This window comes from Xiphophorus hellerii, chromosome 15, assembly GCF_003331165.1.
Source record: "Xiphophorus hellerii strain 12219 chromosome 15, Xiphophorus_hellerii-4.1, whole genome shotgun sequence".
NCBI lineage: Eukaryota > Metazoa > Chordata > Actinopteri > Cyprinodontiformes > Poeciliidae > Xiphophorus > Xiphophorus hellerii.
The window spans coordinates 11,535,399-11,561,123 of record NC_045686.1 but is presented as its reverse complement, the minus strand read 5'-3'; the positions used below and the strand labels follow the sequence as shown (position 1 = coordinate 11,561,123).

General features: G+C 41.1%; 1 protein-coding gene across 9 annotated transcripts in view; it reads right to left on the bottom strand.

The window, feature by feature from the left end:
• dmd (dystrophin) overlaps positions 1 to 25,725 on the bottom strand; it is a 195,984-nt gene that overhangs the window by 69,658 nt on the left and 100,601 nt on the right. For all 9 annotated transcript variants that reach the window (XM_032585804.1, XM_032585802.1, XM_032585810.1 and 6 more), the window contains 3 exons: positions 14,614 to 14,786; positions 12,625 to 12,781; positions 4,939 to 5,068 (listed from right to left, as the gene is read on the bottom strand). In XM_032585804.1, coding sequence (XP_032441695.1) covers positions 4,939 to 5,068; positions 12,625 to 12,781; positions 14,614 to 14,786 — 460 coding nt within the window. The remainder of the gene's footprint in view (positions 1 to 4,938; positions 5,069 to 12,624; positions 12,782 to 14,613; positions 14,787 to 25,725) is intronic.

Genomic DNA, 25,725 nt, shown 5'->3' with positions numbered 1-25,725 from the left:
AAAGGTGAGTGGATAGGGTAATTGCTAAAGATCAGATGATGCCACCACGGAGGAAAAAGCTGGCAGAAGTGATAACTGCTCCCTAAATACCGTTTTAACTGCTGAGAAAGATGAGCAGCTTTTATGATGTCTAAGGTCTCATCTCCAGTGTGGTGACTGAAAAATCATTCTTCACCTGTTGCAACTCTGTAATCTTTCACATTTTTTTTCCTCAGCCAGATCCATACATGCACACAAGTTTGAAAAATAGAAGCCAAGTCCTCCAGATAGAGTGGAATAACAAAAAATCTAGCATTAAGCTTAGTGAGAAAAAAATAGTTTTAAGCAATTTGCTTAACTAATCAGAAATCACAGAAAGCAGACACATTGGATTGGCTTTAGTTTTTCTTTTTTTAAATAAATAAGTAACAGTTTCAGATGAAATGTGCTGATGAGTTGAAAGAACTGGTGTGTTTTTCATTTCTGACTTTCCAGACATTCATTGTCGATTTAATGAGAGTTGAAAAAAAGGCATCAAAAAGTAGACAAGTCTTAAAAAAGGAAAAAAGAAAGAAAAGAGCAACGGTTGCTTTGTGTAAAAATGTTCCACAAACTAAATGTAACATGCACCGTTATAAGATTTATGTCCAAAATAACGTCTTTCATTATTATTGACTGCAACATCTCAAAAATTTATGGGAAAGTCATTCCTAGGAGGGTTTGAAATGTGTATACAACAAAAGGATAATAAATCTATCCATCACCGTTTGTCATGGACAAACATGCATCTATCAGATCAATACAGTCATGCCAGTTTAAACAAACAAAAATCTTTCCAGATTCAATCATGTAGAGATAAAAAAGATCTAATGTGATTGTATTTTCGTTACAGAATATATAATCCCTTATCTATCTTGTGTCAGGGGAATGAGGCTCTCTCAAAGTCAAAATTATCTGATGTGAGATAAGGCTAGCACTTCCTATTACAGGTTGGTAATTAGATAGGGTGACTGCTCTGAAATAAAACTACAATATTTGGACAAGAAAGGAAGGAAGGACCAAATGAAGTAAAGCTGGGATGACATAGTGGAGGAAGGACATAGAAGTGCACGAAGAGGATAGAAGGAACGAAGGACACATGGAACATAAGGAAGGAAAAAAGGAAACAAAGAATAAAGGACAGAAGGAAAAGGACAACATTTAACAATGCAGTAAGGAAATAACTTCTGGGAATAGAAATGTTTTTCCATAATCTTATTTTCATCCATCCATCCATCCATCTTCTTCCGCTTATCCGAGGTCGGGTCGCGGGGGTAGCAGCTTCAGAAGGGAGGCCCAGACTTCCCTCTCCCCAGCCACTTCTTCTAGCTCCTCCGGGGGAATCCCGAGGCGTTCCCAGGCCAGCCGAGAGACATAGTCCCTCCAGCGTGTCCTGGGTCTTCCCCGGGGCCTCCTCCCGGTGGGACGTGCCCGGAACACCTCACCAGGGAGGCGTCTAGGAGGCATCCTGACCAGATGCCCGAGCCACCTCAACTGGCTCCTCTCGATGTGAAGGAGCAGCGGCTCTACTCTGAGTCCCTCCCGGATGACTGAGCTTCTCACCCTATCTCTAAGGGAGAGCCCAGCCACCCTACGGAGAAAACCCATTTCGGCCGCTTGTATCCGCGATCTCGTTCTTTCGGTCATGACCCAAAGCTCATGACCATAGATGAGGGTGGGAACGTAGATCGACCGGTAAATCGAGAGCTTCGCTTTTTGGCTCAGCTCTCTCTTCACCACGACGGACCGGTACAGCGCCCGCTTGACAGCAGACGCTGCGCCAATCCGCCTGTCGATCTCCCGCTCCCTTCTTCCCCCATTCGTGAACAAGATCCCGAGATACTTAAACTCCTCCACTTGGGGCAGGACACCCCCCCTGACCCGGAGAAGGCACTCTACCCTTTTCCGGCTCAAGACCATGGCCTCGGATTTGGAGGCACTGATCCTCATCCCGGCCGCGTCACACTCGGCTGCGAACCGCTCCAGCGAGAGCTGCAGATCACGATCTGATGAAGCCAAAAGGACCACATCGTCTGCAAAAAGCAGAGATGAGATCCTAAGGCCACCAAATCGGATCCCCTCAACACCTTGGCTGCGCCTAGAAATTCTGTCCATGAAAGTGATGAACAGAATCGGTGACAAAGGGCAGCCCTGGCGGAGTCCAACTCTCACCGGAAACGAGCCCGACTTACTGCCGGCAATGCGGACCAGACTCTGACACCGGTCATACAGGGACCTGACAGCCCGTATCAAAGGGCCCGGTACCCCATACTCCCGGAGAACCCCCCACAGGGCTCCCCGAGGGACACGGTCGAACGCCTTCTCCAGGTCCACAAAACACATGTAGACTGGTTGGGCGAACTCCCATGCACCCTCCAGGACCCTGCCGAGGGTGTAGAGCTGGTCCAGCGTTCCACGACCAGGACGAAAACCACACTGCTCTTCCTGAATCCGAGGTTCGACTATCCGACGGACCCTCCTCTCCAGGACCCCTGAATAGACCTTGCCAGGGAGGCTTAAGAGTGTGACCCCTCTATAATTGGAGCACACCCTCCGGTCCCCCTTTTTGAACAGGGGGACCACCACCCCAGTCTGCCAATCCAGGGGAACTGCCCCCGATGTCCATGCGACATTGCAGAGTCGCGTCAACCAACACAACCCTACAACATCCAGAGCCTTAAGAAACTCCGGGCGGATCTCATCCACCCCCGGGGCCCTGCCACCGAGGAGCTTTTTAACCACCTCGGCGACCTCGTCCCCAGAGATTGGAGAGCCTAACCCAGAGTCCCCAGGCTCCGCTTCCTCAGTGGAAGGCATGTTGGTGGGATTGAGGAGGTCTTCGAAGTACTCTGCCCACCGGCCCACAACGTCCCGAGTAGAGGTCAGCAGCACACCATCCCCACTATAAACAGTGTTGGTGCTGCACCGCTTCCCCCCCCTGAGACGCCGGATGGTGGACCAGAATCGCCTCGAAGCCGTACGGAAGTCTTTCTCCATGGCCTCTCCAAACTCCTCCCACGCCCGGGTTTTTGCCTCAGCAACCGCCCGAGCCGCATGCCGCTTCGCCCGCCGGTACCCATCAGCTGCTTCCGGAGTCCCACAGGCCAAAAAGGCCCGATAGGACTCCTTCTTCAGCCTGACGGCATCCCTCACCGAAGGTGTCCACCAGCGGGTTCGAGGGTTGCCGCCGCGACAGGCACCGACAACCTTGCGGCCACAGCTCCGATCGGCCGCCTCGACAATGGAGGCACGGAACACGGTCCACTCAGACTCCATGTCCCCCACCTCCCCCGGGACGTGTTCGAAGTTTTGCCGGAGATGGGAGTTAAAGCTCCGTCTCACAGGGGATTCCGCCAGACGTTCCCAGCAGACCCTCACAACACGTTTGGGCCTGCCAGGTCTGACCGGCTTTCGCCCCCACCACCGGAGCCAACTCACCACCAGGTAGTGGTCAGTGGACAGCTCCGCACCTCTCTTCACCCGAGTGTCCAAGACATACGGCCGCAGATCCGATGAAACGATGACAAAGTCGATCATCGAACTGCGGCCTAGGGTGTCCTGGTGCCAAGTGCACATATGGACACCCTTATGCTTGAACATGGTGTTCGTTATGGACAATCCATGGCGAGCACAGAAGTCCAGCAACAGAACACCGCTCGAGTTCAGGTCGGGCGGGCCGTTCCTCCCAACCACGCCCCTCCAGGTCTCACTGTCATTGCCCACGTGAGCGTTGAAGTCCCCCAGCAGAACAAGGGAGTCCCCAGGAGGAGCACTCTCCAGTACCCCCTCTAAGGACTCCAAAAAGGGTGGGTAATCTGAACTGTCGTTCGGCCCGTAAGCACAAACGACAGTCAGAACCCGTCCCCCCACCCGTAGGCGGAGGGATGCTACCCTCTCGTTCACCGGGGTAAACCCCAACGTACAGGCGCCGAGATGGGGAGCAACAAGTATGCCCACTCCTGCCCGACGCCTCTCACCTTGGGCAACTCCAGAGTGGAAGTATGTCCAGCCCCTCTCAAGGAGACTGGTTCCAGAACCAGAGCCGTGCGTCGAGGTGAGACCGACTATTTCTAGCCGGAACCTCTCGACCTCACGCACTAGCTCCGGCTCCTTCCCCACCAGAGAGGTGACATTCCACGTCCCAAGAGCCAGTTTCTGCAACCGAGGATCGGACCGCCAGGGTCCCCTCCCTCTGCTGCCACCCATCCCACACTGCACCCGACCCCTTTGGCCCCTCCCACGGGTGGTGGGCCCATGGGAGGGGGGGCCCATGTTTCCTCTTCGGGCTGAGCCCGGCCGGGCTCCATGGGTAAAAGCCCGGCCACCAGACGCTCGCCATCGTGCCCCCCCTCCAGGCCTGGCTCCAGAGTGGGGCCCCGGTGACCCGCGTCCGGGCGAGGGAACACCAAGTCCAAAGTTTTCCTTCATCATTGGGGTCTTTGGGCTGCTCTTTGTCTGGTCCCTCACCTAGGACCTGTCTGCCTTGGGTGACCCTACCAGGGGCATGAAGCCCCAGACAGCATAGCTCCTAGGATCATTGGGACACTCAAAACCTGGACACTCAAACCCCTCCACCACGATAAGGTGGCAGCCCATGGAGGAGATATCTTATTTTCATTGTCCATATTTATCCAGATATTATAGTTGTAGCATTTAATATGAAATATGTCATTATTACAAACTCGTTACAACTCCATACTGCCAAGTAGTAATATTAATATTATTTCTGTCAGTAGTGATTATTGCCCAGTTATTAACCTTTTCATTATCAAAGTATCATCACAGTGTAAGCATCAGATTACTGAACTGTTTTAGACTGTGGCATCATAATAAGCCATTTAAATCTACCCAAACTGAGGAAGCCAAAAATGACAAAAAACATTGAGAATCAGGTGTCTTTAAATAAAATAGGCAGCTAACCTGTCTTTGGCTGCAGATTTTTCCGCGGCTCTCCAGGTCCCTCAATGGGTTGGTCAGCGAGAAACATCCTGGCCTGGTCCAAAGTGCTGATTACCAAATGCTCGCGCTCCTTCAGTTCAGAGCAAAGAGTCTGCAGGAGAAACAAAGAGTCATGGAGAAAGAGACTTCAGTACCTAAAAAGAAATTGAGTTTATGCCAAAAAAAAAACAAGACAGCAATCGTGGGAAATTATTTGCTAAAACAAACCAGACATTTCCAAAAATAATGATGTATTTTCTCTGCAATTTGTAGCAATTTTGATTTATATTTTCTGATTGTGTTTGCGTCTGTAAACTCCAAATGAACCTGCTGAAGGAGCAGATTACTGTTTACACATATCTTATGTTGACAGTTTTTTATCCTTTAACTAAAAAGTAATTATTTCACTTTTTTTTTCAAATTACAGCTACAGTAATTTGAAAAAAATAGAGGAGGAAAGCAGCTACGTCAGGGTTGTAGCAGCTCTTGGGACAAGTAAGCAGAGACCACCCAGATATTTTCCAGAGGTCTGTACAATTGGATAAGTGATGCACAGAAAAATAAGGAAGTGAACTTGAATGAATTATTACCATAAAATCCAGAGGTAATGTCACTTAGCTTGATCTCTGTCACACAGATGTGCTGAATCTCTGACAAGCTCCCCCAATGCAACGTTCTAGCCTATACCATTCTACAGAGTTTCCTAGGGTACAATTGCTCTTAAATATCTACTATAAATATTTACATATTTATATCTCCATGTCTATCTATGCACACACTTACACTGTATGTGACATGGTGGGCCTTCATTGCTTACCGAAGTGTAGGATTGCTTTCTCAAGAGCCCATGTAGTTGAAGACGCTGAAGCAAGTTCTTTAAATTGGATGATTCACTTTGATAAAGTGGTACACTCATTAAAACAACAAAGGCTGCAAAAATTGGATGCCAAAAATCATCTGGCCAGTCAACACTGAGCAATGACCAGATTACAACACACTGGATTTACACTGATGACACAATCTATGTGAAGCTGTAAATGCAGGTTGTTGTTTTTTTTTTAAACTTTTAAAACAACAAAAATCATCTCATGGAGAAAATTTCTCCTAAATTTAAGGTCACACCACCCTAACATCAATTTCACACAGAATGCTGCGGTTCGTTATGCTGAAAGAGAGCATCACGCTCAACAAAAATTAGATCATCTCTGCTAATAAATGGTTTGCTCCATGCCAATGACTTCCCACAAATTTACATGCCAGATGTCATATGCAGGTTACTCAGAAAGTGAGCAAAAAAAAGACAGAGAGCAAGGAGGAGAGAGAGGAAGAGAAGGAGAAACAGATGAGCTGTGAAGTGGAAACACTCTACACTTTTTGAGTAAGTTGTTTTCATCTAATATTCACAACACAATTACAAATCCAATCTCAGTCTTTGTTGAAAACAATACTAAACAGTGTTATTTTCTTAATATAGCTTTACGGACCTAAACACTTCGTAATGAGTTGGAATAAAGAGAAAAATATATTTCCTCAAGTTGATTACCAAGTAGGAAAATGCTGATTTTTCCCCCGGTGTTATTTTTAGAGTGTTTCTCCACCATTAGTACAGTGGTTCCCAAAGTGTGGGGCGCGCCCCCTACGGGCGGCGCCGTTCCAATGCAGAGGGCGCAGGAAGCAGTATGGATGAAAGAAAAACTGTAAAGATGGTTTGTAGTGCGTGTTGCTGAAATGAAGTGTGAAATAAACTTCAGTGGAGTTTGAAAACAAAACATGTGTATAGGTTTATGTCTAGTTGAACGATGTGTGTGCCCAGTTGATTTTTTTTTTCTTTTTCGGGGGGGATTTTATTGTAATCCACAGGGGGGCCCAGAAAATCTTTGGGAACCACGGCATTAGTATCAGAATAGCAGCAGAAGTGAACCGTAGACGGGCTAAAACTAATGGCACCTCTGAGGCATATGAATTCACTCTGTATTGCATGAACATTGTTTTGATAAATCAGACCTTTTAATTTGATATGTATTGATATAAATATGACACAAGCAAATCTTAATTAAAAAATTAAGTAAACGCAAAACCATTGTTCCATAAAAGCCCCATATCATTTATGAATGAAGAGACCAAGGCTTTGACGTTAAATATACCTTTTTTTTGTTAAAAACACCACAATGTGGTGTAGACCTCTATGATCTGTAAAGAGCAGAGGAATAGATGACTCTTATAATGTGCTGTAATGCTATTGAGAGACATCTTGTCAGTAGAAGTCACGCTGACCTTGGTTGTGTCTGTGTGTATTCCTGCAGGTGAGATATTTTGCGTGTGCCAACGTTTGTGTACAGGTCATTGTAAGCGTTCTTCCTGAATGTCGCTGCAAACGCTTATCTCCATGTGCTCTGTGCTGTGGCGCCAATGAGATAACATCACCACACAGCTCCTTTCAGAGCTCTGCCAAACATCCCTCTTCCTCCTCTCAAAATCCCACTATCTCAGCCCCCATGCTATACACCAAACAACTACACCTCTTTCCAGAAAAAAACAACTTTAAAATAACCGTATCTTAACTTCAGGGCAGGAAATTACATAAATTCAAGCAGGCTCTGCAACAGAGGTTCGCTCGCATCCAAATAAATTACAAGACGCTGATGACTTCCCATTTAGAGGAGGCAAATGTTTGAGCTTGTGTTGTCTGGGCCAAATTACCTTTTGAATCCATGTACAGTTTCAGAAGGAGGGAGCCTCAGAGTTATTCAGCCTGAAAATGTAATAGCTTCCTTCTCCTTGCATTTACTGCCATCTAGAAAAAGGTGGTTGTTGTTTTAAACAAGATATTTTTTTTCTTTCTTACATGTCGGATAGAACAACCACTTCCAGGCTTGGTTCTTGTAAACAAAAAACCTTTCCATTGCATAAATGGATAGAATATTAAAGGAGAACTAACTTCAAATTCCAGGAGTTAAAAATTGGACAAAAATTGATGTCCAAACAGAGACAACTATGAGTCTGATAAGGACTTTTCCTCTGATGATCCCAAAAACACATCAAATTGGCTATGGATGAGGCATGATAGCAATAAATTGCTGGTATTCCCCAGCCTCAACCATGCTGAACCATTTAAAATGAGGTATTGATAAAAATCCTGCCTGCGTGTTGATGGGAACTGAAATGTATGATTTACAAAATCCAAAGAATTTTTTATCCAAATTAGTAGAAGCGTATGTAAAACTTTGACCCTATTCTCCTAATTTTGTGCTTTTGATTAAAACTGCATTAAACTCTTGTTTTCAAAAATAATTTTTTTCAGTTCTCCTCAAAAAAAGAACAGCTTAAAATTTATTTTGCGTCATGCTACTGATGAACACTTCTGACCTAAACCATGTATTTACAGCTTTTTAGGAGCTGTCAAATTATGGTTTTAACAAATGCAACACAAAACACATTAAAGCTGAGGAAAATTAACAATAAAAAAAAAAACAATAAAAGCCCGATATGCTGTTTTATGGTTCCCATTATCCAAAAAGCTCCAGATTGTCACAAAGCAACAGCTTTTCTATAACAACTCAAAGTAAAAGTTAGAAATCTGTCTGATCAAATCAAAATAGCTACAAGGGCAGAACATCACTGAACAACACTAATTTGTGAAGCTTTAATGTTGGAGTCTTTTTATGCAGCTGTTCACAAAACCACATTATGGGGAACAACATGGATTTATTGTTGTTCATGCACCCGGCAGGTTTGACTGGCATATTAAATACCATAATATTGTCGCCCTGCAGAAGTAAAACAAATCTGAAAAAATATATAGAGTGAAAACAATTAAAAGTTAACCAAAAAGAGACAACTTTGAGTCTGATAAGGACTCTTCCTTTCCAAGAGAGAATAAATTCACTCTAATCCATTTCAAGCTCCTGTAATTCAGTCGGTTAAAGTGCAAATGGTCCAATCAGTCATAGAGACACAATGATTAAGATATGCTCTGCAGCTATGTTTTTTAGAACTTACTTGCTTAAAGCAGGGTCTTTAAAACTACAGAAGCATATACCAACCCAATAATGAGAAGATTATAAACATTAACTCGGCTCACATTTTCATTTCTTTCCTTATTTACTCAGAAACATCCAGAGCTTTTTCTCAAACAATTAAAATGTAAGTTTTCTACCATCACAAACAAGCAGCCAACTGTTGCAGAAGGAGCAGTGATTAAAAAAAAGAAGAAGTAGTTTTCAGAAATTTAACAGGTTGGAGTGAGGAGTTTATTTAGCTGTCGGAGTTTTTTTTTAGATAACTGAATTTGCGATATTTTAATGGGATTTTAGCAAACAACAGACAATAACCCTTAGACAATTACTACAAAAGACCACAGAAATAATTCATGTAAGACAGGAAAACAATCACCGCTCCATCCCGCTCACATATTTGAAAGATAATATAATGCCAAAAACATGACAAACTTGATTGTAATAACAGTGTTTTGAGTCAGATTGGGCTGAATACAAATACAAAGGTGGAAAATGCATCTGCTCTTTACCTCACTTCCACATCATTTTCCATTTTCCTTTCATCTAACAGTGCTTCTGTCTCATGTTCCCGTTCTACTCTCGGTCTAAATCGGTGCTCCCTCAGATTTTTCCTTCCTCTGATTCCTTAATAACAGCAATATCCGTCTCTCTGTGCTGGACTAAGTGGCTTAGCCCTTCTCTTTTATCTCCCCCAACCTTCCAGAATAAAAAAAAGAAGAGGAAATAGGTTTTTTCCCCCACTTAGCCCTTCTAAGCCATCCTTACCTTGCTGATACTGATTTCCATACATCAATGCAGACTAACCCGTTCATCTGACTGAGCAGTTGGAGTGAAAACTGTGTTTGTGAGTACAGTTGCTTTGTGAGTCTGTGCCTGTCAGTGTAGGCAAGTAATAGAGCATGACTTGCTCAAAGCCTCGGCTCTTTGTTCTACTCATCCTTCTAAGGGTCAGCGAGACCTCAGGCCAGCCTATTAAGAAAACAGAGGAGAAAGCAAGGGGGAAATATAAACTCCAAAGTGTGAAAATGAAACTTTCCTCACCCTCCCTCCTCAGGTTATTCCAATTTTTGCATCCTCAAAGGTGAGAACTGGAGAAGAACGCGTAAATAGTAGGGGAATGTAACAAAAAGGAAAAGAGAAATGAGGAGGGCAAAGAAAAGGGGCAAAAAGAAAAAAAACCTGGGGCAAAAAGGAGTGAATGAAATGAAACCCATAAAAATGAGAGAAGACAAGAGGTCCATAAAGATTGGACTGTGTGGTCAGTAATTTTTAGTTTGGGTCAACTACCTTACTGAGTCACTGAAAAGTATAAGATGCTCATACCCAGCATCTGTTAGCTCATAACCAATCAATTATGCAAAAATGCATAAAAATACCAGTATTTCTTTGGCCAACTGTCATGCAGCGTAATCAAAAATGCATCACTGAATTTAGAGATTATTCTATGAGTGGTCTGCTCTACTTTATATTAAAGTATATAAAGTAGAGCTTTATATACTTTATATAAGTATATATACTTATATATATATACTTATATACTTATAAGTATATAAGTACTTTAGCGCCTGCTAAAGTACTTAGCAGGCGCTACAGCAGCCAAATAATTGATCATCTGCTGCTGCAAGAGCAAAATGTATCTATAGGGTATCCTCTATCTATCTTGATAGTTTGTATTTAGAATAAGAAGGACATTAGGAAACTGATGTACTATTAATTTGGTTTTATCTTTTATTGTTTGAAATTAGCATCAGAAATTGTAATATTCATGAAAAGTATTCCTAAGGTGGCTTTTATTTTACTATTTTTCTACTTTTATTTGTCTACAGATTCTTAAAAAAAGAAATATGAATCAGCAGTAGCAGTAGAAGCAAAGAGATCAGGGATAAATTCAATCAATAAGAGTTGATCAATATATTTGATTTATATTTGATGTGTGACGTTTATTTATGTTTCATAACTGGTTGGCATAATTATATTTTTATGGTGTAAAGCACTTAAACTGTGTTAAAATGTGCTAGACAAACAAACTTGGATAAACAATAGCTGGAGGGTAAAAAATTTTGTCAAAGCAATTATTTTGCAAGAACTTTTGTAAAACTTGGTGTTTAGAATAAATAATTCAGTGCAGAACATCAATAGTGGGTGGAGGACGTAGAAGGGTCAGAAAATTACATGCGCTGACAGTTTATAAACATAAATGATTCATAATGGTGCCAACAATAATTCTAGGAATTCAAAAGGTTAAATAAGTGGGTGAACTGTAATAATTTTGAATTTTTTTTAGATGTAAATGTATGATTTTCAGTGTGATATTACTGTGACTGTAAGTATTCCCAAAATGAGATTCTCCCCCCACTCACTTTTAAAGATCTTTAAAAAACATTACATGAATTTATGCAATATAATCTCAGTGAAACATTGACTGCAGTTGTCCAGAAGTAAACTTTGGAGATTTTTTAAAGATCTTTTGGAGTCACCAATAAGAGAGAAAGGAGGACAAACTTACATCTTCCTCCAACATTGTCTGTTACATTCTAGGACGTTTAATGCGTTAAATTATTGTGGGTAACAAATAAGTGATTATTCAATGTGACACTGACAATTTCATAAAAATTATATCTTAATGTGACTTTATTTTCTACTAAACAAATATATTCATATTTAACCCTTTCATGCATGAATTATGATCCTTTGTGTCAGAATTTTTTTTCCATTTTTAAAATTTTTTTTCTTAAGGCATAAAAAGGTAGGAAATTTCTTTTGTAAAAATAATTTTTTTTTAATTTTTATGTGATCAATTGTAATTTTGTTCAAATACAAAGTTGTTATTTGAAAAATACATCAGTAGTATTGTTCCTTAGGGGTTATCTGATATCACAATATTTTTTTTACTTGCAAGAGTCGCCTACAGTAGAAGGAGGGACCGGGTCGGTTCTCATGCTTTTTTGTCTGTCGGCCATATTGTATTTAACAAAAATAATTTCTTGCATTTGCAGCTGATGGCCAGTAGTTGATGGTATATTTTATGATGCATTAGTGTCCACTTCAGTGGTCTGTGTGCATTTATAACATAAAAATCCACAGGAAGCACAAGAAAATGGCTTTTAGATAGCTGTCCACTGTAGTGACCACTATGCATGAAAGGGTTAAGACTAAATGTTTGTTTGTTTTTTCAGATGCTTTTTACAGATATCTACCAAGTGACCAAAGACGGTGTAGGGTGCTGCATACGCTAATAAAATAACCTATGCAGACCAATTTAGACAGCTAATGTCTTTATTTCCAGGCACAAAATGATCTAAGCATGTTATTGACAGCACACAAGCACCTCTAATTTCCCCTGGAGAATGGCAATGGTGGGTAATATTGCTTTTCTTTTACAGAAGCTAGTTAGGACTCACTCAATATTGGGTTTGCCCCCAGAGGACATGTGACCATTAAAAATTTAGAGCCCAATAGCTGGAAATAAGATGGGGGTTTAAACTGACAGAAATGCCCCTTCAGTGTGTAGAACATGAGCTTTACATTAAGAGTCCTTTTGGATCAATTAGTGTCGAGTGAATGTTAATAGATAAATGTGTATTGAAAACAAATATATACAGATAAAGAGAGATCCTGCACAGTGCAATGGGGACATATTGAGAGTACTTACCGTGCAGTGGTTCTGCTGCTGCAGCAAAGTGGGCACATCTCCTCCGACAGGCATCTGCTTGGCCAGCTCCTCATCCTTCGTGCAGATCCACCGCCAAAGCTCCTCAAGGAGACCCAGAAGACGTGACCAGCGCTCCGCACTCGCCTCCAGGTGGGCTCTGCCATCAAACACCACATGATTTAGTTGTGATACTGTTTTCTCTTTGATACTATTCTTGGTTTCTCATCCTGTCAATTGTTTTCTGTTGTTGGTCTATTTTTGAATCATCTTTTCATATGATTCAACAGTAAAAAAAAACAAAAAAGCCAGATTTAAACCTTAAATACAGTGGCTTAAAATAATTTTAATGAAATAAATAAGTAGCTTCACTTAGTGTAAAAACTGTAAGCTTCAACTCTGCACAGATTTATAGCATACATCTGTGTCTTTTTGTTGATGCCTGTTCAGATTTAACACCTAGATTTACATTTTGCAAACTTCAGTAGGTGATTTACACCTGTTTATTGAATAAAAGCTTCTGGGAAAAGTAGACAGGAGCCCACTTTAGTTAGCAGCTATCTGTGTACAAAGGAGAATCCATGTAATACATGCTGGGAAGCGATTCTTCTTTTCTCCTCCCCTGTGAGGGTAATGTGTCTGAACACTAAGCAGAGAACTCCTATTGCTACCCAACGAGTTACCTTTAATTACAAATGTACTGCAGTTGAGCCGTAATGGGCTGTATATTATACACAAACAGGCACTGTATGCCCCCCTCCTATGCATGAAGGCGAGTGACTATAGCTTTATGCAACAGGTCCAATTAGTCTCATGTTTCTGAACTAAGCCCAGTCTAAATTCAGAATCACCTCCAGCAGGTTTTATTTTTCTCTTTAGTCATCCTAACATTTCCTCCCTGCAACTGTGGCTCTGCTGTGCTGCTTCTTTCGTTTCCCACTCCTCCATTTGGACTTTGAATGTCTCCATCTGGCTCCTGTCATCTCCACTTCTCCCTCACTTTCTTCAGCATCAACACTTGTGCACATTAATGATCTGTTTTATTTATGCCAAACTTGTGGCTGGCACAGAGTTATTTGAATTTATACAGCTTCCTAAAAGACTTTCTGGTCTTTTAGGAAGGTTTTTGCATTTTACATAGGCACATACTGCACAGATTTGTTTAGGTTTTTTAAAAGAAGAAAAAAAAGCTTTTTCTGTTTAAGTTTGACATTTAAAAACATGAAACGGACAAGGTTGGCTTAACTACACCTACAAGAACAAAGAGTGGCATATTTTATTCAGGGTTTTCCTTGGAAGGTAATAAAAGCCATACTTCTATCCATCCTTGAGCCACACTGGCGTGCGTAATCACAGCAGCTCATGCAAAGTGATTTATTTACACCTTGAAAAGTATTTATTCCTGCTGAACATTTTCCAAAGACCAACTTTTGCTGAGAGTACTGTGGAAACCCGATGTTCACAGATGCTCTCTACCCAGACTGAGCAATTTTAAAAGAAGAACAAACAAACATTCGCTGGATATGCCAGGCTGGTAGAGACATGCCACAACCAAATAGCAGTGGTAACTGCAGTGAAAAGCGTTTTTACAAAGTACTGATTTGGAGGACAAATGCTACATGCTACTTATTTCCTGTTTTCATTTTTAAAATATTTTGAAAATCATGGATTTTTTTCTTTCCACTTCACAATTATGTGTTTCTTTCCAATATCACACAAGGAGTCAAAGAAAAATTAATTCTCTGAAACTATTTGGCTATCAGTGCACTGCAAGTGCTTGTTGCCTTGGTGTTTAGTTACAAAATTCTCATTTTAACTCATTTTGTCACTGGCATGATTTACTGGTCAGCTGACCAATGAATCAAGTCGGATAGCTCTATGATTTTGCATCTTTTGGAGCTAGCTGTAGGAATTTGGCTGCACAGTCCTTTCTGTGTGGACATTACATTTTCTTCTACTACCTTAATGAGTGTTGGACAGTTTTCTAATTACCGGATGTTGGCTGATTTGGCCTTGAGGTCACTCCAGCGTTGGTTCATGTCATCTAGCCTATGTTGGAGAAACACGGCTTCCTCCGAGTTGCCCAGAGCTTTGACCATCTTCGATTTGTTTCCATCCACACTCTTGTAGATGTCATTGTGGGCATCAATTTCTGCCTGGATGTCCTACAAAACAGAAAAAAAGATTTTCTCAATTAAAAAATTAATAATTAAGCAGAAAGGTTTCTTCGTTTTACCCCACATTGGATTTTGCAGCTACCTGTCAAAGCCAATATTATTGGATTTTCATGCACAGATTAGCCTCGAATGAGTTTATGGGACACTGCACACATTTTCAGAGGGAAGAAAAGTTTCACAAGGGACTCTGAGTTCAAGAAGTTTAACATTTACTCTTTTACTGCACTGGCAAGTCAACCCAGATCAGAAGCAAGTTTGTATAGAAGGTTTGGCTGCATGCTGATGTTTGATCAGGTTTTGTAACATAATGGTTACTATTCAGGTTGTGCATGTACAACATACAATCACAATCAACAGCATGTGCTAAACAGAGCAGATCTGTTACACAACCAGAACTCAAAGAGCGTTTGTGTGAAAATGCTGAACAAGAAGGGAGGCTGACGTAGGCAGAGGATTCTGTCAAACGTTTTATTTTTAGATGTGTAAAACTGCTCCATTTTCCTTTCTCTCTCTCAGTCCTCTCAGCTGGGACTCCCCTCAGCTCGTTCAACTCTGCTCAATCCAACTGAAGATAAAGACTCCAAAAACAGTGTGGATGACAGTAAAGCTGCCTGGAGCACTGAAGCAGATTTGCATTTGGGACAAAATTAGTGTAGATAGAGGGAGTAGCAACGAGACATATGGTCTCATTACATTGGAGAACTATAATATTAATAATGGACAATAAGTGGGAAATTACCAATCATTAGCTGATACTTGTAAGTCATTTGCACTGAGCAGTTATTCGTGGATGTATTTAAAAAGTACCATTTCTCAGGTTCAAAACAAGTAAACTACAATTTTCCAAATGTTAATATACTCGCCAAACTGTTTTAATTTTAAATGAATAAAACACCGTTAGATGAACAGATTTCTTCTTATGTTAATAATTAATCCCTTCTCACAGGACCAAAGCTATGAACTATTTTAAATGTAATTATTTACTGTTCTTAAAGAGAAAAAAGAAACAGTTGGTATCAGAAGTTAAAGCTTTTCAACAAACAGTGGAAATCAGCAACAAATTTTTAATAATCTCATCATTCATCCCACAATTTCGGATTTTTAAAATCTTTACTCCATTTGTGAAAAACAACAAAATGAGGGCTTTTCATTTCTCAAACATCTACTAAAGCTTAACTTTACTTCATTCTTGTTAACACAAACTATCATGATACTCCTGGTGAGAACCCCAATTCAAGTCAAGTCAATGTGCACACCCAGATAAGGACAAACAACTGGTAAAAGCATCCAAGGCGTTGACATGGCAACGATTGATTGCAGAACCTGATCCAAACAGACATCTGAGAGACTAGAACACCTGATCCTCGAGTCTCTATCACAGCACCAAAGAGATGTGCTGTGAAATATGAAGGCCTCAACATAAGTATGGGGTTTATAAAGTTGTGATTACCTGGGCTGCACTGTCACACATCACAGACATGCTACTCTACAAGAAGAACAAAGTCATGGAAAAATAACTTCAAAAAGCTTAAATTGTTTTTTTAAGTAAAAAGTCCAGAAATACCTCCCACAAAACTAACAACCTGGCATTGAATCGAACATGCAGTAATTTACTGATTATCAATAGACACTTAACCAAGGCTGAGCAAATCCTACTGCTGTGATCTACAAAGGTAATAACCTAGAAAAGGCACTGCTCTAAAAGGTCAAGGAAAGAGCAATGAGACACCAGGGGTGAAGATGCGTAGACAAAGACCTTAAGAATGAGTGATGGAAAGCTAGATGGACACAGTTAAAGTAAAAGACAGAAAAACACCCTCCAACTAAGCCAGCTGGCTACGTTTCAAGTCATTACCCAAGTGCTTCCCTTTCCTTTTTCTTTTGCACTTCAGTTTCCACATAAAAATAAAAAAAAATAAAAAGACGACTATACACACACACAATCACACAAATAAATTCAAGACTCAAGACAGAATGCAGACTGTGAGGGCATACAGAGGCAGACATATTAATTTACAAAGCAGCCTTTAAATTTCATTTCTCCCAGTGAATGACTACTAAGAGGCAGCAGTTTATGTATGTCGATGTGCTTCCTGAGGGGCTCGCAATGTAGTGACAGATCATTTTCTCTCCACACGCAGAGGCAAAAAAAAACATTTATGCGCCATGGGTCATCAAGTCAGCAACAACTGGCCTCTGTTTACTACTATATGAATGTTATCAGTGAGTTACTGACTAGCATATAGAGTTTTAAGTCCCCACAAATGGTCTCAGATCAGTACAAGGAAAGTATTTTACTTGCATGTGAAAGTGCAATGTGAAAGAATGTAGTGGTAGCAATCTGGCAAGATATCAGAGCTTTTTGTTAAAAAAAAAAAAATCTTGACTTTAAACAAGTTCCACATACAAAAACATGTACTTAAAAGAAAAACATAAAGCATTAAAACCAAAGCTATAAAACTAGATTTTAACCCAAGGTTTAAGCATACAAATATAAAAGTGACACTCTAGAAACTAAACATTAAATGACATCAAAAGTTTGAGCATACCCCACCATAACATTGGCACTAAATAAGTGAATAAATTACAGGTCTAATTTTGACTAAAATTAGAAGTCCAATAAAGACAGCCAGAGCATCATAACATTAACAATGCAGCAAATATACAGAAGAAATATCTGTCTTGGTAATTCACGTGAATGCTACTTAAACACAAAACTCAAGTGAAATAAAAATTAGTTATTTATTGATGTGTACCTGTTCAAACTTTCCAAGCAGCTCATGCAAACTGAAGTTCAAGCCAATCATTCTTGAGAGTGTGCTGCGGCTCCTCCCACTCACTGAAGTCTCTACATCGTCTCAGTCAAAGTGGCCGCAGAATATTAAAGACCAAGAACAATCTGGCAAGTTCTCCAGTTATTATCAAAGTACAATCCTCCAAGGTCAGGAATAAGATCATTAGTAATTCCAAGATCTGAACAAACTTGGATCCCGTGAGAAATAAAGTTTGTGTTTATAAAAAGCTTCAGCATAAGAGGGTCTAACCCAGGTCGCAGTCCAGAAACAGGCGACTTACACACTTGGCAGCACTCGTGTACGTGTGCTCGCCCAATCCCAACCCATGGCAGTAGTAGCATCCTCCTCTGGCGGGCATACAGCTGAGTGGAGAGGGTTAGAGTTGCCCTGCAGTCATGCTGGGATTTGGACTTCAAGACGACTGGTGCCACTGGAGGTTTAATAAAGTCACAGCTGGAGGCTGACACTTGACTTCCTGTGGCCACGAATGAGGCGCTGAAACTGAAGGGGGAAATCCAAGAAATCTTGGGTGGAGGTCTGCAGGGAGGAGATAACAACTCGTCTCTTGAGGAACAAGTCGGCTTCTGTGAACCTGTGCGGTTTTTGGGACTGGCATTTCTCCTTCCACCCTGTTATGCTTCCCTGCCTCCACTTCCCTTCTGGGCATGAAGGAAGCTGTTTACACCATGTCCAGCAGTCCAATCCAGGGCAGGGCCGGGGCAGTTGTCCTCAATTACCAAGATAAAAAGCACTTCATCCCTGCCAGCTACACAACCGCAAGCACTTCAAGAAGAGAGTCATTGGTACAAAGAAGCACATGGTCTGCTTTTTTTCTTCCCCTCAGTGTAGGTAGTGAAGTCTCAAGCAGCTACCTCAGCGTCTCTCTCACTAGCTGCCCGTCAGGTTTCAAACTCCAGTCTGGTCTCGCTCCATCACACCCTCCTAATCACTACCATGGCTGGGCCACTTAGTCAAAGAATGCCTTCTTCTTTTTGTTGGAGACACATGTTCACAGCGAGCTGCTTCAAGGCTCTGCGTCACAATCCGGTACAAGGACTCCAACTTTCTGGCTTCTGGAGGCTGAGATCTGCTGATTATCTCGATGACTGTAGAAAAAAAAAGTAAAAATAGAAGTAGCTGAGCTGTTCTTTCATTCCCCTGCGATGAAGAAACTTCCTTAGAATCAACCTAATTCAGGGTCAAGCAAACTTCCAAGTTGGCATCCTGAAACCTCTTCCCTTCTCTGTTGCTCTTGATCTCACTGGTCACTAGCCCCAGTCTATCACACAGCTGTTTATTATTTTAATCAGTATCCTCCCTTCCCCCTCCTCTCTCTACCTCTCTCTCCCCTAAACCAATTCAACACACGGCGCACACCCACTTCCTGAGGCCTACACAGGCAGAGAGCATGGCAAAAGAGGGAGAATTTCAGAGAAAAAAAACTAAGTCAAGGTACAATAAGCAGAAATCATTCAGTGTGAGAAAAAAGGTAGAAATGGCCAAAGAGTGAAGCAGAAGACTGCACGGTTGGAAAACCTGAGAGCGAAATGTAAAGGACATTAAAGAAACACGAGGGAATTTGCCATGAGAAATATTTTACCTTTTGAGCTGAGAAGTAGTGGCAACATGTAAGGGAGAAAAGGGAATAATGAAAATAAGGTATTTGCAGTTAGGTGTCAGCATGGGGCTGCTTCAAAAAAAAAAGGTAGCCCTGCACAAAACAGGAAAACTTCATGACAAATTTGAAATCTCCGGCTTATGTAGAGCTGTGACCTTCCTACACGAATGAACTCCAAGAAAGCTGTTCAAGCTATTTTTCTGAGTGTTTGTCATTTCAATCATTTTTTTTGGAGCAGAGGTAACATTATTGCAATTCTGTAAAAAGGCAGTGGATATAAACAAGTTCTTATGTTTAAAATACTTAAAGGATTACCAAGTTAATATTTTTAATTTTGATCCCAATCTCATATTCCAAGAAAGAAAAAGGTACCTACTTCAGGTCGAGATACATGTCTGTCGTTTACACTTTAATTTCAAAAACTTCTCACTGATCCTGAAACAATCTAACTTTAATTATCCAATAAAGAGTCTTCTCAGCATAAGGTGTTAATTTTTCTAACCTGGTAACTTAATTTCTTGACTGATTCGTCACAAATCAAGGTGAATGAAGCTGAAAATTGTCTAGCCAAAAGCTAAAATATTAGGGCCTCTCCCAAATTATCCTAAAATCATCTGTGTGTTTTTATAAATTACCAATATCTTTCATTAGCAGCTATTTCAATCTTAACACTTAAAACTTAAACACAAGAAATATTTCTGAACAGCACTTTCAAAACCAAAAGTCATACCTTCAACAGCATGAAAATTAAAATATCTAAAAATTTAGAAATCACGTGTGCCCTAAATGGCTCTGCTAGAATGCATCATGTATTAAAACTGATTGAACTCAGTAGACCTGTATGCAGACGTGAACTTGAGTGTGAGCCTGTGCTGGCATTTTAAACAGTAGGAAACATGTGGTGTGCATCAAAGACATCCGACAGATGGCTGTCAACGGATGGAACAAAAACACCACAATATAACCTTGCATATTCATAAGCTGAACACTTTGAAGTGTGCTTAGCTAATTAAAAATATTTACACATTGAGGCTCTTTAATAGCATTTTTTGATGCATGGTGACAAATTTGGTTTGAAAGATGTCTTTTTTCTGCAGGACATATAATCAAGCTGTCCTGAATTGACACATTTTACAAATATAACATTCAATTAAAGCTGCAAGCAGCCTCGGGCGGCCCTCGCAGCAAGCGCCGCTCCGGCCTATTGACCACCGCGGGGGTTCCGGCCACCGCAGAAGCTCTCGCACGATTTCCAGAGCCGCAGCCAACTCCCCACCGCAGAAGCTCCGCCGCAGTTTCCAGCACCGCCGCCCGCTAGCCACCGCAGAAGCTGTCGCGCATTTTCCACACCCATCCACCAGGCGACACGCGTGAATGCGTTCGGCAGCGCTCCCCGACGACTGTCAAAAAATCTGGTGCAGATCGGTCGATGCGTCGAGGAGATACAGCCCATGTATTAACTTAGGGGGCGCAGTGGAGCCAAATTACATTTCAAACTCGTCGGGCTCTTTAGAGGTGAACAAAGGTCATACATATCCAGATTGGCGCCAATCGGATGATCTATGTGTGAATTAGAGCCAAACGTATGAATATGGCGAGGGACTGATATTCGCCATTTGGCCACGCCCACACGGTTCAGCCAGAAGCGAGCATTGACAGAGCTCATCATCCGAATTACCTTGATTAGGTCAAAAGAGCCATAAACAGAGCTTTCCAAGGAAAAAAAAGACACTTCCTGTTCTGAGGGGGCGGGGCTTAGATGACGTCATAATATGATGACACAGGGTCGTCAGGGATCCCACCAGGGTCACTCGTGCAAAGTTTGGTGCAGAAGGTATCGACCGTTCACAGTAAAATACAAGACTTCCTGTTGTCAGGGGGCGTGGCCTACGTGATGTCATCATTTAACCATTGGATATTATTGGACACAAGATAATGATCAATAACTGAAGGTTTGGTGTCTCTGTCAGTTTTTGTGTTAGAATTACAAATTATTTAATTTTTTCCTCTTTAATTCAACATTGAACTGTCATTCCGTAGGGCAATGCTGCCCTCTGGTGTCGAATTACTGAAATAATGAAACTATTTCAGTGGGCAGCAGAGGGCAGCATTGCCCTACAAACAACAAACATGGACTGTTTATTATGTAATTACACAGAAGATCTCTCTAATTCATTGTGAGGGGGCGGGGCTTAGATGACGTCATAATATGATGACATAGGGTCGTCAGGGATCCCACCAGGGTCACTCGTGCAAAGTTTGGTGCAGAAGCTATCGACCGTTCACAGTAAAATACAAGACTTCCTGTTGTCAGGGGGCGTGGCCTATGTGATGTCATCATTTAACCATTGGATATTATTGGACACAAGATAATGATCAATAACTGAAGGTTTGGTGTCTCTGTCAGTTTTTGTGTTAGAATTACAAATTATTTAATTTTTTCCTCTTTAATTCAACATTGAACTGTCATTCCGTAGGGCAATGCTGCCCTCTGGTGTCGAATTACTGAAATAATGAAACTATTTCAGTGGGCAGCAGAGGGCAGCATTGCCCTACAAACAACGAACATGGACTGTTTATTATGTAATTACACAGAAGATCTCTCTAATTCATTCTGAGGGGGCGGGGCTTAGATGATGTCATAATATGATGACATAGCATTGTCAGGTATCACACCAGGATGAGTCAGGCCAAGTTTGGTGCAGCTCGGTCAAAACATGTGGAATCTAGAAGCAAACGTATGGCATCGGCGTTACAGGTCACTTCGCCACGCCGCCACACCCAGCTGCTTCATCGCAGCCGGTCAGGGCTTGGATCCACAACACACCAACATGTCTTCTGTCTCTGGACACAGTTTCATGTTGATGAGGTCAAAGGGCTAAGATAGCGACCGTTCACAGTAAAACATGACACTTCCTGTTCTCAGGGGGCGTGGCCTAAGCGATGTCATAATTTCACCACAGGGTATTTTAGGACACCTATTGATGATCAATAATTGAAAGTTTGGTGTCTCTGTGAGTTTCTGTGCAGGATATATAAGAGTTTCGTGTTTCATGGCGAGTAGGTGAACTTTGACCCCTGGTGACCCCCCTTCAGCAATCTCAGACAGTCACCAATTTGATAACTTTAAATCAGACATGCCTTATGATCAGACTGACCGAGTTTGAAGCCGATCAATCGAAATCCCTAGGAGGAGTTCGATCAAATGCAAAGGCTGTAAACGTCAAAGTCGAGGTCCAAAATGGACCTTCAATACAAAATGGCCGACTTCCTGTTGGGTTTCGACCATGGCTCTAAGAGACTTTTTTGTACGTCCTGACAAGATACACATGTGTACCAAGTTTCGTAATTCTAGGTTAAAGCATGGCTTGGGGCTGTTCATTTAAAATACTCTAGGGGTCGCTATAGAGAAATTAGGCCACGCCCACCAAATTTTGTTATGAATTCCTGTCGGTGGGTGGATAAGGATCCATCCTAGTGAGTTTGGAGCAGCTGGGCCCGAAATTGTGGAATTCAGAGCCAAACGAAATTCGATGGCGTTCGCAACGCCGCCACGCCCACCTGCTTCATCGCAGCCGGTCGGGGTTGGATTACTCAACACACCAACATGTCTTCTGTCTCTGGACACAGTTTCATGTTGATTAGGTCAAAGGGCTAAGATAGCGACCGTTCACAGTAAAACATGACACTTCCTGTTCTCAGGGGGCGTGGCCTAAGTGATGTCATCATTTGACCATAGGTTATTGTAGGGCACCCGATGACGATCAATCACTGAAAGTTTGATCCCTCTATGTGTTTTTATATAGGAAATATAAGAGTTTCGTGTTTCATGGCGAGTAGGTGAACTTTGACCCCTGCTAACCCCCCTTCAACATGCTCCAAAACTCACCAATTTGATAACTTTAAATCAAACATGCCTTATGATCAGACTGACCAAGTTTGAAGCCGATCAATCAAAATCCCTAGGAGGAGTTCGATCAAATACGAAGGCTGTAAACGTCAAAATCGAGGTAAAAAATGGACTTTCAATACAAAATGGCCGACTTCCTGTGATAGTTGGCTTATAACATTAAATGTAAGTTCTGAGTCTTTTGGTGAGCTCTACAAGTGTGCCAAATTTCATGTCTCTACGATGAAGTACGTTCATACCATTGTGTCAACAGAAAATTGCTAGTTGCCGCCGTTGAGCAATTTTTTTAGCGATTTTTGCGACAACCTTAAAATTCAAAATTTTTAATTTTTCTAGTCGCGACCGCCAAGTTTGGTGAGTTTTTGAATATGATAAAGCCCCCAAAAAGGCACACGAAGAGGGGGGCAGAATAATAATAAAACAGTACAGATACAATAGGCCTTCGCAGCGCTTTGCTGCTCGGGCCTAACAAGCGGAACAAGTTGCAATTAAAAGAAAAAAAATAACTGATGAGAATGCTTGACAATTTTATATCAAAAGATTTTTTTTTAAAAAAAGCAGAAAAAGTATGCAAACCAGTTAATGTATGCAGCCTAGGGCAAGGTATTTGAGGGTTAATGTTGAGCAGTTTCACTGAGCTAAGAGGATTAGACCATTATAAGGGTACTGCTTCCAATTCCCAAAGCAAAAGAAGCAAGAGGTGAAGTAAAACTGACTTAATGACCAGTGAGAGAGAAAGTGAGAAGTGACATCCTACAAAGAGACTTAGAAAAGTGGGAACAACATCAAAAAAAAAAAAAATAGAAGAAATGTAATAAACTAAATTGAAAGAGAAAGAAACAAGACCTTAAAAAAAGGGTGGAAGTAAAAGAAAAGTTACTTTCTAATTTTTGTCTTTGCTTTATAACATACAAAATAAGGTGGGATTTTAGCAAAAATGCTCTCCATAAGGAAAACAAGATTATATAAATGGTACAAGAATCAAAGACTGCCCCATGCATTTATTGCTGTGATGTCTACCTTAATCACAGAGAGCTAAAATTTAAAGCCTGGTTAAGTCACATGCCAAATAAAACTAGTAATTGAAGAATTTAACAGCTTGTGAAAATGTAAAAAACATGCAACCTCCCCACCCCCCAGTAATTACTGTTCAGCACTGAGAACAGTTGAGTCCACATGTATGTGCTTTCAAACATGCAGAACATTTGAGCAATTTGGCGAATGGACCTTAAAGCAGCTCCAAATTTATTTATTTTTTTTACTTAAACAGTAGCATCAGATTCAGATTCAGATTCATTTTATTCATATCCCAATTTGGGCAATTAATATTGCAGCAAATACAGAAGGCTAAAACACAAAGTATCAAAGATAAAAAAAAATAATAATAAAAAATAAAAATAAATATACTATAAGCACATAAAATACAGATCAACACATAAAGGGAAGAATACAGCAGTGTATTTCATTATTGGCCAACAGTTGCTACATTATATCAGGTGCAAGTCCCCCTACCTTGTCCTGCATTAAAAAGAGATATTGCTGTAGGAACAAAGAGTGCTTGTACCCGTTACTTCTTATACAAGGAAGTCTGAGCCTGATGGCATAAGATGATATGTGCATCTAAGCAATTTTATAATTAGAACAATTTAATACAGTTATAATTTACAAAACTATGGCACAAACTGTTCCTGGAACATGATGTTGCAGGAACAGTGTGTTGAAAGGATCTGGCTGTGTGCATTAAAATATAAATCCTTCAAACCACATAAAGGGCTGATAGTGTTCCAGTAGTGGCTCTTCATACAGGAAGGTCAATGCCTTTAAAACAGACTTTTTAGACCCAGAATGGGACTTTTTAGTCCCATTCTGGGTTCATTCTGAACCCAGAATGAACTTCACAACAATTCAATCTTGTCAACAAAGTATCAGTTACCTGGAAGAATGACAAATACACAAAAAGAGGAAGATAAATTCAGCAAATATAACAGATTGGCTAAAATGGTGGAGCTCTCATTCTCTCTATTTTCTAAGAAATGGCTCATGAGTCATTCAGTTAAAAGGGATGGAAATTGTTCCTGGCCTTCATGATGCAGAGCTGACATCGAACAAAGTATGTCCACATGACGTTGATGAAAGTCTCCGTTTTTGAGCATGTGACTAAATGTGGAGGTTAGATTTATCTAAAAGATAAGGTCACGTAATTAAAGAAAGCGATATGAAGCATACTGATGTCAGAAAAAAGAAATTAAAGCACATCACAAAAGGTTAACCTACACTCAATTTACAGCTGATCTCCACTGATATGACAGAGCTGCTGTTACAAAAAACAGGAATTAAATGTCAAACAGACCCATAATAATTTATTCAACAGATTCCATAAATAAAAGACAATTCATGCACCTGCAATCAAAAGCAAGGAATATCAGGATTCATTTGCAAACTTCTAAAGAGGAAAGTGGAAATTGATTACAAGCCTTTGTGTGTGGTTGTTCTGTAAACAACTATTGATTCTGGGGAAGCTTTTTAGTGTCTGTACAAGGCTGCAGGAAGATGACCTTAAGATGGAGGCAGAGTGTACAAGATAAACAAAATGGCTTAAAGGTG